The sequence below is a fragment of the Limulus polyphemus genome, unplaced genomic scaffold, assembly GCF_000517525.1.
Source record: "Limulus polyphemus unplaced genomic scaffold, Limulus_polyphemus-2.1.2 Scaffold2244, whole genome shotgun sequence".
NCBI classification, from domain to species: Eukaryota; Metazoa; Arthropoda; class Merostomata; order Xiphosura; family Limulidae; genus Limulus; species Limulus polyphemus.
The window spans coordinates 119,745-135,982 of NW_013667854.1; the positions used below are offsets into that span (position 1 = coordinate 119,745).

Genomic DNA, 16,238 nt, shown 5'->3' on the forward strand with positions numbered 1-16,238 from the left:
TAGGTAAACCACGCTGACACTGCATTAGTCGGTTTATAGAATAATGAGAAGGGATAGACAGTTGTGGCAATCAGTCTGATTTTTTTTTTAATATTGATTAATTTCGGTAACAAGTCAGATTTAAAATTCATTAAGTAATATGGGTAAGAAATCAATTTTAGAAAGTATAGGGTAATTTTGGTAAAGCATGAAACAGCACACTTTGTAACAACAGCTATAAAACATACAACCCACTAGTCATCTCATCAACTGTTGCTAATTAATCTCTTTTGGAAAAGAAAAAGACGTTATTTATCATCGTAGAGTGCATACACAATTGATGTAGTTGCAACAAGTATATAAACCACCAAACGCGAAATTTAGTATCATAATACCAAATACAACATTCTATATTTATTAAAGTCTCAAAAGGTGTTAACCCAAGCACAGTTAGAAAAATTGAAATAATTTGAGTAAATCTTTGTAATAGGATTTACAAAAAGCATGTTATTAGTTGAATTTAAATCCTTATTGGAAGATTGATAACTTTCTTTTTATCTTCTTAACTAAACAAACACTAATAACATTTTATCTGTATTAGTAAAAACAGCTTTCATAAGATCTTGCACAAAAATTGAACCTTAAAATGATATATTACTATACTAGATCACTAGATACACTGCTTTCTTGAATTCACTCTTGGTTAAACAACTAAAGTAATCTTATTTCCCAAACACTCATGTTTTCATACCTTCAGATTAAAAGTGGATTTTTGCTTACCTTAAAACTGGAGACAGTGGAAGTACTAAAAAAATCACACGAAATATCCATCTAGTGACGCTTACAAATCCCTTTTCGAATTTCAAGTACCAAAAGAGACTCCATAACGTATGTAGAAGTGATGATGAAATAATTATTGCTACTGTTATTCCAAAATAAGCTTTATCTCCTTTTCTGTAGTACTGATAACAAACAACGATGTCGAGCACAAAATCTATCACAAACAGCATCATTCCGACCACCATGCCTAGCTTTTTTAAGAATGTGAATTTGTGTTCTTCCTCAGGTAAAAAACAGCCTAGCAATTTTTCTTCAAAGTAATAATCATTATGATCCTCGTCTTCATCTTGCTGAAGACAATCAGAGGTTGTCTGGTTAATCGATCATGATGATAAATGCGATGGAGCATGTTACTCTGATGAAAAAACTTCAGCCTTTAGAACATGATCAGAGGTTGTCTGGTGTTTTTCATCAGAGTAACATGTTGCATCGCATTTGTCATCATAATCGATGCTTTCAGCCTTTTGAAGATGATCAGAGGTTGTCTGGTGTTTTTCATCAAAGTAACATTCGCCATCGCATTTATTATCATGATCGATTACTTCATCCTTTAGAAGATGATCAGAGGTTGTCTGGTATTTTTCATCAAAGTAACATTCTCCATCGCATTCATCGTCATGATCGACGACTTCATCCTTTAGAAGATTATCAGAGGTTTTCTGGTCTCCTTCGTCCATCATACGTTATTCGGCTGTAACGTATAGTTTTATATCTAAGATCCAATTTAAAGTAAAAAGACTAAAATAAGTTACAACAATCCAAGAAGGCTAGCTAACAATCTGTAGCTATCTTTCATTAACACATTAAACGTACGGAAACATATTTATTCAAAATCAAAATTAAAACCACAGCTATTATAAAGCTAAACAATGGGCTATCTGGATTACATCCACCGCGGGGAGTTTGCTTATTTGTTTGTAATTGAGCATAAACCTACACAATGGGCTATCTGTATTATGCCCACCACGTTTCTAGCGTTTTAAGTCCGCAGACATACCGCTGTGCCACTGAGAGGTACCGCGGGAAGTTAAACCCCGGTTTCTGGCAATGTAAATCTGTAAACTTACCGCTAGTCCAACAGCAAACACAGAATTCTATAATTACTGTAAAAGGCAAACTATATTTATTTAATATCTATTGAAGAATATTGGGGTATAAGATCATTATTCAGATAAGTTTTATAAATTTAATATGTTCTTGACCATAATAGTTTGTCACAGTTAATGAGTACTTTTCCGAGGATAACACTTAACCTTAAATATCATGCATCAGCCGGATATTAATTATACAAAATATAATAAAGAGCTCAAACCTTACACTGAGCTTCAGCTCTAGCTAAGTATAACATTCAGGTAAAATAGAGAAAACTGAGGTTTGAAAATACAAGATAATATGAGTTACGACCTACCATTTACTACAAAAAATATATGTACCTTAACCCAATTAATCAACTGTATTAAACTTGTTTGAAACAGTATTTGTTCGAGAACTCTGATTAGTTTGTTTGTAATTAATCACAAAGCTACACAATGGGCTATCTGTGCTCTGCCCATCACAGGTATCGAAACCCGGATTCTAGCGTTGTAAGTCCGCCGGCATACCGCTGTGCCACTGGGGGGGGGGGGCAATCTGATTAATTCATAAGTACGAGAAAAACCTAACGCACGGAAGCATAACGACCATACAAAGACGTAGTTTTAAAATGTAAAGAATTTTTTTTTAATGAATTTCTTTTCAAATGGATATTCGAACTATGGATATTCCGTTCCGCAGATCGGCACGCTGATTACTAGGACAAGCCCGAATTATCTAGTAAATAAATAATTTATAACACGATTAAAGATTACTTGAAGAGCCTGAAATGTTTTGTTTTCCTACTAGTAAATTCAAATATTTGCATAATTTCAAACGTTTAACCAGATTTATCAAACATTATGATATCGTATATATGGCAAACAAAACTCTGTTTGTAAGGTGTGTCAACTAATCATTCTTGTAAAGTTAGACTGTAATTACCTCTACCTGAAACGTGCAAGACAAAACAACTTGCAGGACACGCTGTGTGTTATTAACAGGAGTGATAGTTTAGCGATTTTCCACCTTCTGTAGCCCAGACTGTGGTAATCCAAACTATCACATATTTTCAGTGAATATGTTCTCCTGGACCGTTACTTAACATACCAAGTTTCAAAGCGTTCTATTAAGAAATACACAAGATATAAAATCTCCAAGTTTGATTGGATTTCTTCTTCTTTTTTTTTCTTCGCACTGGAAGTACTGAAACTTTATTTGATAGAAAAACTTATTTAACTTATATGGATTTGTTTTTCAAATTTAGTACACTGACAGATGTTTAAAATCTACAATTAAGAATCAAAGTTGGTCTAAACATGAATCACGTGTGCAAAGTTATTCAACAAAAACCACTCAATTTTGATCAAAAGGCCCACACGTACGCAAAACGACACGCGAGCTATCGGCCTGAAAGTTTTACTACAGCTTCACCTGAGAATGAAGGTGGGTCGTTTTTATCCTTCGGATTAAAGATGGCTGATTTAGAGTAACAAAACTATTGGGGGAAACCACGTGCAGATACATAAGTATTGGTTAGGCCAATAAACTAGATTAGCAGTTTCTAGTTCAACTTTTCAAAAGAATCATACGGGTGGACGGTTATTATTCGTTACTTTTATGCACAAATTTGTTAAATTTTATGAAATCATACTAATTAAAGAAAGTTCAGTGTCATATGATATTAGCGTAAATAATGATGCTCGATACGGCTGTACCGATTGCATGCGGGTGATTACAAGAACCTGTTAATTTAGTTTCCATAGCGTTACTATAAATGAAGATATTAACACTGTTTTAGAAAGGAAAACGACCACCATTTATCTTAAAGACTCTTCTTGGTTCTGTAAAGTATAGGTCTGTTCCGATAATGTTGGTTAGTATTAAGTGTCACTTTCTTACTAGCTGTGGTTTGTTGGCGTGTATTGACAAAACGTCTGTATTAATTAACGTAAGAAAGACGTCCAGTGATTGGACACGCTGTATACTATGCCTATATTAATTGACGGATATCCACACTTGTAACAAAGTCACCTTAGGATTGAAACCCTGCGAGTATGATTGTAGTCTTAAAGCCACGAGTTTCATTCTCAAACACAGTATCATTCACTAATATACGACTGACATAGTTTCGGCCCCGATATTTTCTACCCACAAAGGGACCAATAAGTAAAACAAGCACGTCTTATCCACAAAGCTATAGTTAAAGGAAGAAAGCCCGAATAAACTTAACTGCAAGGAGTGGAAGATATGTTAACGTATTACATACCAAGTTCATTTGTAAGTATTTTCAGAGTGGATGGAAAGAGTAAATTAATTACGCTGCATGGGCAAGGTCGTTATTAGGTCAGATTAACTGATGCAGTATTGTTGTTGTTTTCATAAATACACAATCACACTCTATCATTTCAACAACGTGATTGAAACTATCTATAGCCGTCTAGTCAGACATGGCATTCGCTCTTTCTTAATCTTCAATGTTTTTCTGTACGTTTTACGAGTTACAACGGGTAACATAAACTACATAATCTTAAATAGAGGCGTAAAAACTACACCCACATCGGATATATAGAAAACCCGATGGGAAAATTCGCAGGGGAGGCCTACACATACTGCGCTACGACTCTTATCGCAAGCGCCATTTTTTTACGATGAAAACATAGTATATATAAAAATAAGTGAATACAAGCACAAATCACCCCACTGAAAGGAAACCAGCTCCGACAACCTTACCCTAAGTAAACAAAGTAATTACTTCTATCATTATACGCATTTTGCTTTAAACTGGATAGATAATCATGGACAGTACTGTTCGATCATTAATGTATGATTCAGTTTGGGTTTGTTTCACGTTGTTTAGTTAACTATTGACTGTCAGAAATGTTTCCAGTAAAATTTTAATATATATTAGTATATAAACGCTCACCTTTCTTCTCGAATATGTGTTCAAAGTGTTCTTTTGTGTTGCATCTTTGTTGCACGTGTCTTCCATCCTACCTTCAGCAAGAACTAATATACAAAGAGGCGGATTCTCATCATGTACGGCAGTTAAATAAGTAATTAAGGTTGCACTCTAAATACACGTGCTGACTGGCTGTCTCAAGCGATAGGGAGAAAGAGTAGAGATAATGACGTCATAATCCATGAATTGGCACCAGTGATAGATTTTTATGTAAATTTACATGAACGTGCTTTACAAATTGATTTCATGTAAAATAATAGATGTGTCTTTTCTTGTAGACCATACCTTTCGTCCTGAGATCACAGAACTCACGTTTTGATACACCGTATTGAAAATGCCTACTATGGTATTCACAGTACTTATTGTTCCAATGATAGAATGATGTAATATCACAGTATTTAACGCTTTTCCCGTCCTTTATATCGTCGAAGAGCCTGATATTGTTAACTCTGCTTTTATAGAAATCGTCAAAAATGTAATTACATTCCATTTTCATTCAGCACTAAAGTAACTAGAGATTATAATCTTTTACAAAACATAAATAAATAGAGCATCCTATTTAAAAAATCTTATCGTTAGTACGGTGAATAACTCTAATTTTCCTTAAATATTATAGCTTTTAACAATCCGCAGTATCTATGTTAGAAGAATCTAATTCTTATAGTTTCAAATGGTGTTCTGTATTATTATATATCAGACGAAATATATTAGTTCTTGTTTTACATTATGTTCAAATATTAAGTGACAGAACAGGTTGTTTCTCAAGTTATGGTCATTGATGGTCATATGACTAATGGTAAAAGGTCAGTAGGATAGATAGAACCTCAATGATAGGTCAAACATAACTTACATACAAAGTTTTATTCCATCTCATCTTGCTTCTTGAAAATATGTACTCTTCTGGTCATGAAACATGAACCTAATGATAAATTAGGTTCAGTACATAAAAGACTAACCATTAACTATAACGAATTAACTTGAAGCTTCTTTATACATTATTCTTCTACACAAATACACTGAACATGTAAGATTTCTCTTGTTTCATGTTATGAACATTATAAGACTGATTTATAGTTTTAGTCACAGACTGTATGGATATTGTATATTCTGGTGATTTTTCATATGAAGAGGAGAATCAGTGAGCATCACAAATCCAATCACATTCCCGAGTGTCCTAAATGTTTTATGTGAATTTGCATTATTTGATCCATCAATTCTTAAGAAATAGAATGCTATGAATGTACATTTACAGTTTTGTATCGTTGGGTATAGCAAACGAATCAATAAATACCTTTTACTGACTGTTAAGACCAGTGAAATTAAAAACTCTCTTTCAGAACTATAAATCTTGAGAAAGAGAATTTGGTGTAAGCATTTAGCGTTTTGTAAAGTGAAAGAATAGATAAATTCGTTTTTATTGATTGATACGTTCAGTAACATATAAAATTCCTTCTTCAATACAATAAATATATATGGATATTTGTAATAGTTGGTGAAACACATGTGTTAGAAATGTTGATAATCATTTCAATGAATCTAATTGAATAGAAAATATACAATAATTGTACACTAACTGAAATGTGAATATTGAACATTTCCCGCCGAATCTTGAGAAACAAAATATCACGTAAAGTGAAAAAATCGGTAAAATTGGTTTACTAACATCAATAAAATAAGTTTACTGAATTTTAAATTCAGTGACATACAAAAGCTGATCATCACTAGTTAAGATAAATATAGTGAAGGTAGTAGTTAAGTTAAAGTATAGTGAGCGTAGCTCTATTTTAGTTGTAAAGCATATTCTGTAATGATAAACATCATACCTATTAATACTATCATTCTGTATGTTGATTGTTGCACACAGCAAAACACTTCAGTTTTATTAATTTCAATTATCAAAATGTTAAAAGTTACTTCATAACGAATGTTCTACAGAAGAATGGTAAGGATAATACTTAAGTTTCTTTTATAAAATCTGAAAATGGTTGATTTAATTTTGTTTCTGAAATTGTAAAAAGAAAAAAGCTATATAAGATCAAATGTTTTAAGTTTTCTTAAATAGTATAAATAAAACTAAAACTACGATGTTCAATTTCTTCGTAGTTGATCTATGTACCATTAGTTATAAAACTGTATGTCTCTTTTTGTCTTCCATAACTCATCGCACAAGTTGAGTATAAATGATTAGCTATAAATCTCAAAAATTGATCTGAGATCATAAGCCCTATCTAGTATTTGGAGGTTTGTTAATACATGTTTCAGTATTTGTGTCAGCAGTCTTGTTTGGAGTTTGTGATTTTGCTTAAATACATTGATAACGTATGTGGCATACAAAAGCTTAGTAAAAGGTCGTGATGAGTCACACTAAATATTTAATAAGGTTGAAGCGTCCATACTGTTTGAAAATTGCTTCTATCGCTCACGTTCAAGATGAATGGCTCTCACATAGAAACGTTAATAATGCTTATATACAACTTATATAGAGATCTGTGAGCATATGTCTAAAGATTTGGGGAAAATATCTAATGAGAGGCAACAATATTAGTTTTAATTTATACAAAAGTAAAGGCTAAACATAGATATTTACCTAGACTGATATAGAATCCTTTAAAACTAAACTTTAACAGAACAATTATATACATTAACTTATAAAACTAAACACGAAATTTAAATTGTTGTATATTATAAATTATTTAAAAGTTTAAATGAAAGTCATTTTCAGGGCAAGTAGATGTAAAAGTATGTTATAAAATATAGAAATTATAGAAATTGAAAACTAATAAATTAGCAATAAGTGTTTACATGCAAAACGTCAGAAAATGGAAAAGTATGTCGTGCAAATTAAATATAGAAGCGAAAACTATAATCATATGTTACTACATTACATACACGTACTAAATCATAAAAACACAATCGGTTATGGAATCATAATATAACTGTCTCGTCTATATAGTGGTTTTATTTATAAAAACTAAATAATAAATGTGATAAATATTAAAACCTTTTCAAGATATAACTGTATGTTATACGATATATCCATTAGAGAAGCGAAAACTGCAGAACTAATAAATTAACGGTATTAATAAGAGTTTTATACATAAAGCAACGGATAATTGTTAGAGAAGCGAAAACTGCAGAACTAATAAATTAGCGGTATTAATAAGAGTTTTATACATAAAGCAACGGATAATTGTTAGAGAAGCGAAAACTGTAGAACTAATAAATTAGTGGTATTAATAAGAGTTTTATACATAAAGCAACGGATAATTGTTAGAGAAGCGAAAACTGCAGAACTAATAAATTAGCGGTATTAATAAGAGTTTTATACATAAAGCAACGGATAATTGTAAAAGTATGCAAAGCACATTATTGGCTGCAATAATATTTGTCTCATTCAAATAAAGGTTTTACTTATAAAAGCAAAAACAATAGGTTTGTTAAATACTAAATACCGAACTGAAAACTATAAAGTAAACATAAGTTGAAATATGTATGCAGTTCAATGACCTCATCATCATCCTACCGGGAATTATAGTAACACTGTCTTTAGGAATACAATCAGCCTATAGTACCTTTGTAATGACATCTACCTATAAGTAGTAATACTGCCATTTCTAACACTATCAGTCTATAGTAATATTGCCCTTAGTAACAACGTTTGCCTATACTACTATAGTAACACCACTTGCTCCTAGCAACACATCCTCTGGCGAGTCACAATGGAACTATAATACCACCTCTCCCTTAGGAACACACTCTCTGGCACCATTTCGTGGAACTGTGGCCCATCATCTCCACCCCTCCCCATATCACTTGAAGCAGCCAATCAGCATGTGTGTTTATAGTGTACTCGTAACTACTTATGTGATTTGATAATCTATTGTTTATCCGAAATTATTACGTTGATACCTACCTTGCCGAAACACATACACAACAAAACGAAACTAACACTATGAGAAGAACAAGCTTGATCATTTAATGTGAATGCTAATCCAATCATAACTGAGCATGGAAATGATAATCAAGTACTGGTGAAGCACTTGGGTAGAGATTTGTATTTTCACGTAACAGTGATTGAGTAACGTGCAACTGTTTTTGTTTTTTGTTGGTTTTTTTAGAAATATATAGTTAATAAATTCAATATAGTTAATAAATTCAAGAAAGTGTATGTTTCTCAGAACGGTTGTATTTGATGCGATTTTTTAATAACTCATGCCACCCAAACAAAAAATAATTTTGCTTGTTTGTAATTAAGCACAAAGCTATACATTGGGTTATCTGCGCTCTGTCCACCAATGGTATCGAAACCCTGTTTCTCACGTTGTAAGTCCACAGACATACGGGTGTGCCTCTTGGGGCTAGTAAAATAATTAATAAATCAAATGGTTTCAAAAACATGATATTCAACCACCGAAAACGTTAATCGGACTTTTGTTTAACACAGATATAGTTATTAAGGATAAAACTGTTGTTATCACGCAGAACTGTCTGAGAGTTACTGTGATTCTAACAATACAGTTTATAAAAATAGTTAAATAGAACAAAAATATATTAAGCTTAATGTGCGACTTAAGTCTTACTAAACTTGAAAGGCGTAAGTAATTATACTTTTTGAAGCTTGTCAATAAAAATCTACGATACAAAATGCATGACCTACGGAAATGAAACCACTGTGATAAGTAGAGCGATGAACAAACAAAAGCGAAATAAGCAGCAACTATTTAGTTCAGACTGACACATGTAGAGAAAGTCTTGGAGGACAAATCTCCAAACGTAGCTCAGGCAGAAAGGATGACATTTCGAAAATTTTTTGTCTTTCAGAACGTCATCTATTATACTCAGCTACTTTTGTACATTAGTTCTTCAAGACTTTCTCTACAAGTGTCAGTCTGAACTAAACAGTTAGTGCCCATTTTACCTCTATTTGTTCATCATAGAAATGTTTCATACACTGTCACAATGCTTTATATTTAGGCAAGTTAATGCACACTACCAAGTCGTTTCTTTCTTTTTTTAATTGTAGTCAAAGTAGTGCTTAAGGTGTGACACATCATACACCAAATCAAAGGGTTTTGGTTTTAGTGCACACTCAAGCAGCTGTTCAATATTTTCAACACTTACAAAAAATAAAGAAAATATAATAGTAAGTCATCAATATAATGATGCCCTTGAACAAATAACATGTTTCACAAAAGGATATTTGAGATACCAAATCTTTACCAAACATATTTATATGTCTGTTCTTCAAAGTCTGTAACACTATACATTAAGAAGCACAAAACATAAATGAGTAAACATCATAAATTAAAAAATAATAAAAACTTGTGAGCATCCCTCTCTATAAAATGATTCTTATTTATAATTGAATTCTAATAAACACAGACTATATTCAAGTAAAAATTAAATCGTATCCTCTTTTAAACAATTTCATAATAAGATATAATCTTTGGTTCACAAAAGGCCTTATTCTGGTGTAACAACCAGGAACTGCGAGAAGAAAAAAAACAATGGTAACTTGTAATACTACAATACGGCAAAGTTTTGATATCTTGTTTCTATTACAATGGATTGTTTATATACCTTGTTGTGTAGGTATCAAAGCTTCGCAGAATTGTCAACCCTTGGTACTTTCGTTGAAATATCACCAAGCACAATAGTGCTTAGTATATGGAGATTGGCTGAGAAAAAAAAGAGCTGCTACATTCAATCTATTACTCTATGATGCTTACAAAAAAAACTGCTAAAGTTGAGTTATAGCTTATTTGAGCACCTAATTGTCATTATCGAGTGCTTCACATCTTGTAGTACTATTCTGTTCTTCTACCACACGTATTTTTGTGGGGAAATAATAAAAAGAAAAACTACTATTTAGCAGTGACTTCAATTAATAAGCATATATTATTTCCATGTTTCATAAATAACAGTTTCATATCTAGTCGCCAGATGGCAGTACAAATTGTTCTTATATAAAGACCGTTTGTGACTTTTCCTTGCACAAACATGATATGTGTCAAAACCATTTCAGTAAAATTAAAAAAGAAAGAAAGAAAGGATAAATTTAATATTCAAGGTATCAAGTACTTAAGCAATTGACAGATCTGTGTACATGTTATTGATATCTGAGTTTAAAACACTTGTTTCTTAATTCTCAAAACAATACATTATATAGCAGTCCACTTTTCTTTAAATTTTCAGTGGGGCCAAGCCTGATAGTTTTGTGTGTGTATGCGTGCTATCATACTTCATTGCCTGAGATTTGTATGATGCCCTCCTTATTAATTGCCATGACCCCAGTATGTGGTGGAGTCGATTGTATGGATATGCAGTGAGTTGGGGTGAAGTTAGAAGGAGTGGGTACTGTAAATATTCCAAAATAACAAAAATGATGTGATATTAACAAGATATATTACCATAAAAAATAAAACAAATATTCAGTTATGAAGCTACTTCAATAAAATTGCATAAAAAAGAGGGAAAACAAGTAATAAAAAATTGCGAAAATTATGTATGATGTACAGATGGAAATGCCAAAAAGTACAAAAACAAGTTAGCGATGAATACACAAAACCATATAAAAATGCCTATATAAGTAGCCAGTAAGTACTGCATCAATCTTACAAGCTTATGATTATTGGCATCTGTAAGACTGCATAGCACTGTTCACTTTAAATGCTTTTATTCAAACCTGAATTCATACAACTGACAGGAATTCAACATTAAGTTGTAGAAAAGAGTTGTTGTTTGAAATATTTGGCTGTTTATATAGTTATTTTTGTACGATTTTGTGTACATTATTTCTATACTTTTTGGTATTTCCACGGTACACCATACTTATCTTTTGCAAAAAAAATTGTATTACTTATGTAAACTAACGTTCTCCCTATCCTTTTCTGTTTTGTCAAGACTTCAAAATAACTTCATATAGGTCAATAGATACAAAGTTAAAAAAAGAGTAATTCATTAGCAGATTTCATGAAGCATATCGCAAAAAGGTAATATATATATATATATATATACACCCACACAATTGTGTAGCCTTTACTGAGCAACTAGAACAAGACAATTTCAACACTTTTCTGGACCACATGTTTTATGCTAAAATTATATAAAATTAAATAAACATTTAAAAATATTCCTCTATAACTAAATGTAGATAAAAAACATATAATATACGTCGATATTGCATTTTTCCTTCCTTGACCTCCATCCAACAATTAAATTTAACTTTAAAACCAATAATCATTAATCTCACAAAATGCTCAACGAAAATGTTAACTTTCCTTTGTTCCTAAGAGCAAGTACACACCACATGAATATCACAATCCTTTAACAATGAATTACATTTAATCGCAAGATAAAACCCTTTAATTATGTTTTGAAACTGAAATTCATTCTACACGATAGAGCAATAACCAAACAAACCACTGTAAATATATTTAAAACATCAATCATAACATGAAAATTAGATATAAAAAATCTTCCATATTTACTGGAATTTTGGTTTGAATTTCATGCATAGATACACTAGGGTTATCTGCTTTAGCCGTTCATAATTTAATAATAATAGACTAGAGGGAGGGCAACTAGTCAACACCACCCACCGCCAACAAATATTGGGATTGACCGTTACATTATGCTGCCCCAATGCTAAAATAGAATATTTTGTAACAGATATTCGAACCCACGATTCTCATATTGCAAGTCGAACGCCTTAACCACTTGATCAGGCCTCTTACTAGTATAATATGAAAAAAAGGTATGTTTATTTTATTTCATAATTTTCAAATGTCATTGCAATGTACATTTATGATTAAGTTACAGTTAATTTAGGTACAGAATAGTTTAGATAAAATGTAAACTTTTATCTCAAAAAACGTTCGATAGTTATTTAGAAAGTTTCAGAAATTATGCAGATTAATTATAAAACTGTAAGATGAAAAGAGGTATTTTTATTTTTAGCAAAAAAATTAACCTTACACTTAAAATAGTAAGATTCTGAGGCAGACCGACTCCATAAATGCACAATTAAATATTTAGTAAAAATACATTATTCAAGAACCTGATTTTTTGTGTCCAACAGATTTGTAATGTTTACTAAACGCTTGCCAAATTCTGTGGAGATACGTTTAGTAAATTGGTATGTATATCTTACAGAATATTTTAACACTGCAATACACTGTGTGACGGATTTATTATTCTATATTTATTTTAACATTGACATTTGTTTAAATTTCATTTATATTTAGAAATGTACATAAATTATACTGTTAAATATGTATTACGAAATTCCCGCCTATTCTCTAGTTGTAGAAGATTCTCGAGTGTGAGAATCCACAATATATGTGTGTACGTAAACGCTAATGTAGCTTTCTATTGTTACGTAATCTGAATTTTCGAGAAACTCTACACACGCCTATAAATATAACCAACGCGACGTGCCAAAAAACAGTATCTAATATTAGGTTGCCATAGTTGTGTGCTATAAACTTCGTAAGCTATACTTTGATTGTTATAACACTTATGAATCGAGAATCTTCAGATATTTCATCAGGAACGCTTATAAATTTCGAACATTACAAACCATTTAACTTCAGTGAATTCACATTGGACATTAGACATTTACAAAAACATTATCTAACGTCATCGGTGGAAACTCGACCTGTAATCGGCGTGTGATCAGAGAAAACTACGAGGCTAGCTAGCTCCCCGTTAAGTGATTTATACCTACGTCAACTCAAAATTAATTCGCTCATCGTCAACCCTCGAATAGATATCAAGGAAGTTCCAGACTAGAAAGAAGACTTTATATTGGTTGTAAGTTCATGAAACTTTTATATATATAAATCATTGTTTGTAATAACTGTTATTGTAAATTGTATTGTTGTTTGTATATTAAAACATATTTGTATTAAAAAACTGTGTGTGTGTATCAATCTTGTTGGCAAATATCATAAATTGGAGATATATTGGTATATATATTTAACTTCTAAATTTAAATTATCATTTAGCTCGGTTTCAGACCATTCGAAATTGTAATAGGTAACAACTGCATAAAAATAACTCGTTAACAAAAAAAAATGCATAAGAAATACAAAAGAAAAAGAAGCCTCTGAAACAAAATTTGACATCAGCAGAAAAAAAAGGAACAATGAAGATATTGTCATTAAAAAGAGTCGATAAAGGAAACTCGATCGTGATTTTAACAACCAAACAATGGTAAATATATTGAATGATACGTCTAAGTTTATTCAGTCGAATACTGACCTTACTCCAACATACAACAAAAGATTGGACAAACAGCTCAAAATAATATTGAAACAAAAACAATTACTTTAAACTTTATTCATTTTTTATGTATACAAGCCAACCAAAAACACCAACAAATATACGGTTTACCAAAAATCCATAAAATCCCCTGTAATGGAGCAATACAACTTACTGCAGAAATTATCTCATAAGACCCCAGAAAGAGAATCAACATAAAACAGGAACACATAATCCAACTGTTACAACAAGCTACAGTTATTTGCTTTTAATGCAAAGGCGCGTACTTCTTTCAGTTACACGGACTTGCCATAGGAAATCCGTTATCATTTTAAGTGTAGAAGCTGTTACTTGTAATAAAGTTATAACTCTGTGTGCTCTTAATATATATGTTCACGAAAATTCTTACGATTTTCTTAAAAAATTACAAATATTTTGGACAAAAATATACGAGTATTCATTTAATTATTTCTGATAAAAGATTAGTTTTTTATCTACTTTCGTCACCAGCCCCAGCACTGAATAGTCCGGTGATTTTCATATTAAAAAATTAAAAATAATGTTTTCATCTTAAACTTTCCAAATTTCATTTGCATCACCTCTGGATTCTCTTCAATAAGTACCAAAAGCTTTTTAAGGTAAATGTTTATAATTTATTTTTCATTTTCTCAACCATATCACTAACTGTAGATATTCAATTTATTGTCATTAATGTACAATTCAATGAAATTTCTAAAATTATACACATAAAAATATAAATATACACATACCTTTTAATTATCCGTGGAATAATATTTAAATATCTTCTTTCGGTTGTACTTGTAATTTCAACTCTTTACTTTTTCACGTATAATTTATTTTTGATGTTCTTTCCCTTACTGTTCTGTAACGTAAATTTATAAAGTCAATTTATTTTTACATTAATTGTAGTTATATTAGCAAGTAAATTTCTGCGTAAGTGTCCCCCCCCCCAGTGGCACAGCGGTACGTCTGAGGACTAACAACGCTAGAAACCGGGTTTCAATACCCGTGGTGGGCAGAATACAGATAGCCCATTGTGTAGCTTTGTATTTAACTTCAAACAAATAAACAAACCAGGAAGCCAGCAGCATATTATGTTATCATCGGCCAACTTATGCAATCTTCAAATAAAATGTTTCTCCCAGTAGCGCGATTCGCGGTGTAAGCTGACCTTAGTGAAACGAGGTGAAGTTTAAGTTATTTTAAAGGATCATTTAAACCTTTCAAATATGCATTTTAAGACATAAATAACACACAATTCACTAAAATATAAAAGTAAACCATAAATGCAATTTAACTGTCTATCTAACTAACAACTATTTACGTAAGGGAAAAACACTAACTTCTCTTGAGGAAAAAGTAGCGCGACGGCTATCCGAAGTAGAGACGTACTTCATGATAAATACTACCTGGCAATGAGGGCATCCTGATCGCGTGATTGTGCCGTCATCAAGATTAAACAACCGCCATTTTGTGAGACTCTCAACAAATGAGATTATAATATTCAAAATATATTCTTCTTTGTATTATATACCCTTGAATCACCCTGTGATGCAGAAACAAACATGAATAAACTGAAACTGTTAAGGTTGATCCGTATGCGATCAGTATAAAAAAGACAATATGTGCAAATACGGAACTCAACCCAAACATCATATACCCAGTATTGTGTAGTTTTCTGATATCAAATCTATCCCTAAACATGAATATAATGTTGCCAAGTCTGCTTTTAATAAGTGAAATTGGGCTTGTTTTGTCTTATTTTTTTAAAATATTAGCTTTAATTTTTTTAGAGTTGCGGTTTTTCTGGGCTCGTTTTCTGAGGTTATTTATGTGGGCTTTTTTGTTGTAGCAAATGGTTGTTGGAGTGGTTTTGGTGACTTACTAGGTTAATAGCCTACACATCGTTACAATTTTTACAATCATCCTATCCCCATTCTTGTTTTAAAAATGTGTCCATAATCGTGAACGTTCTGGCCCGCCCACTTGACATATTCTATATCCCAGGCCCAGCATGGCCAGATGGTTTGGACGCGCGACTCGTAATCTGCGAGTTGCGGATTCGAATCCCCGTCACACCAAACATGCTCGCCCCTTTCAG

General features: G+C 31.9%; 1 protein-coding gene across 1 annotated transcript in view; it reads right to left on the reverse strand.

Moving 5' to 3' along the window:
* Positions 1–14,905, reverse strand: part of LOC106466385 (XK-related protein 8-like) — a 23,002-nt gene extending 8,097 nt beyond the window's left edge. Inside the window, exons 1-3 of the mRNA XM_022394382.1 lie at positions 14,887–14,905; positions 1,224–1,510; positions 760–1,136 (exon numbers count right to left, since the gene is read on the reverse strand). Coding sequence (XP_022250090.1) covers positions 760–1,136; positions 1,224–1,499 — 653 coding nt within the window. The 5' untranslated portion in view covers positions 1,500–1,510; positions 14,887–14,905. The remainder of the gene's footprint in view (positions 1–759; positions 1,137–1,223; positions 1,511–14,886) is intronic.
* Positions 14,906–16,238: the final 1,333 nt, after the last annotated feature.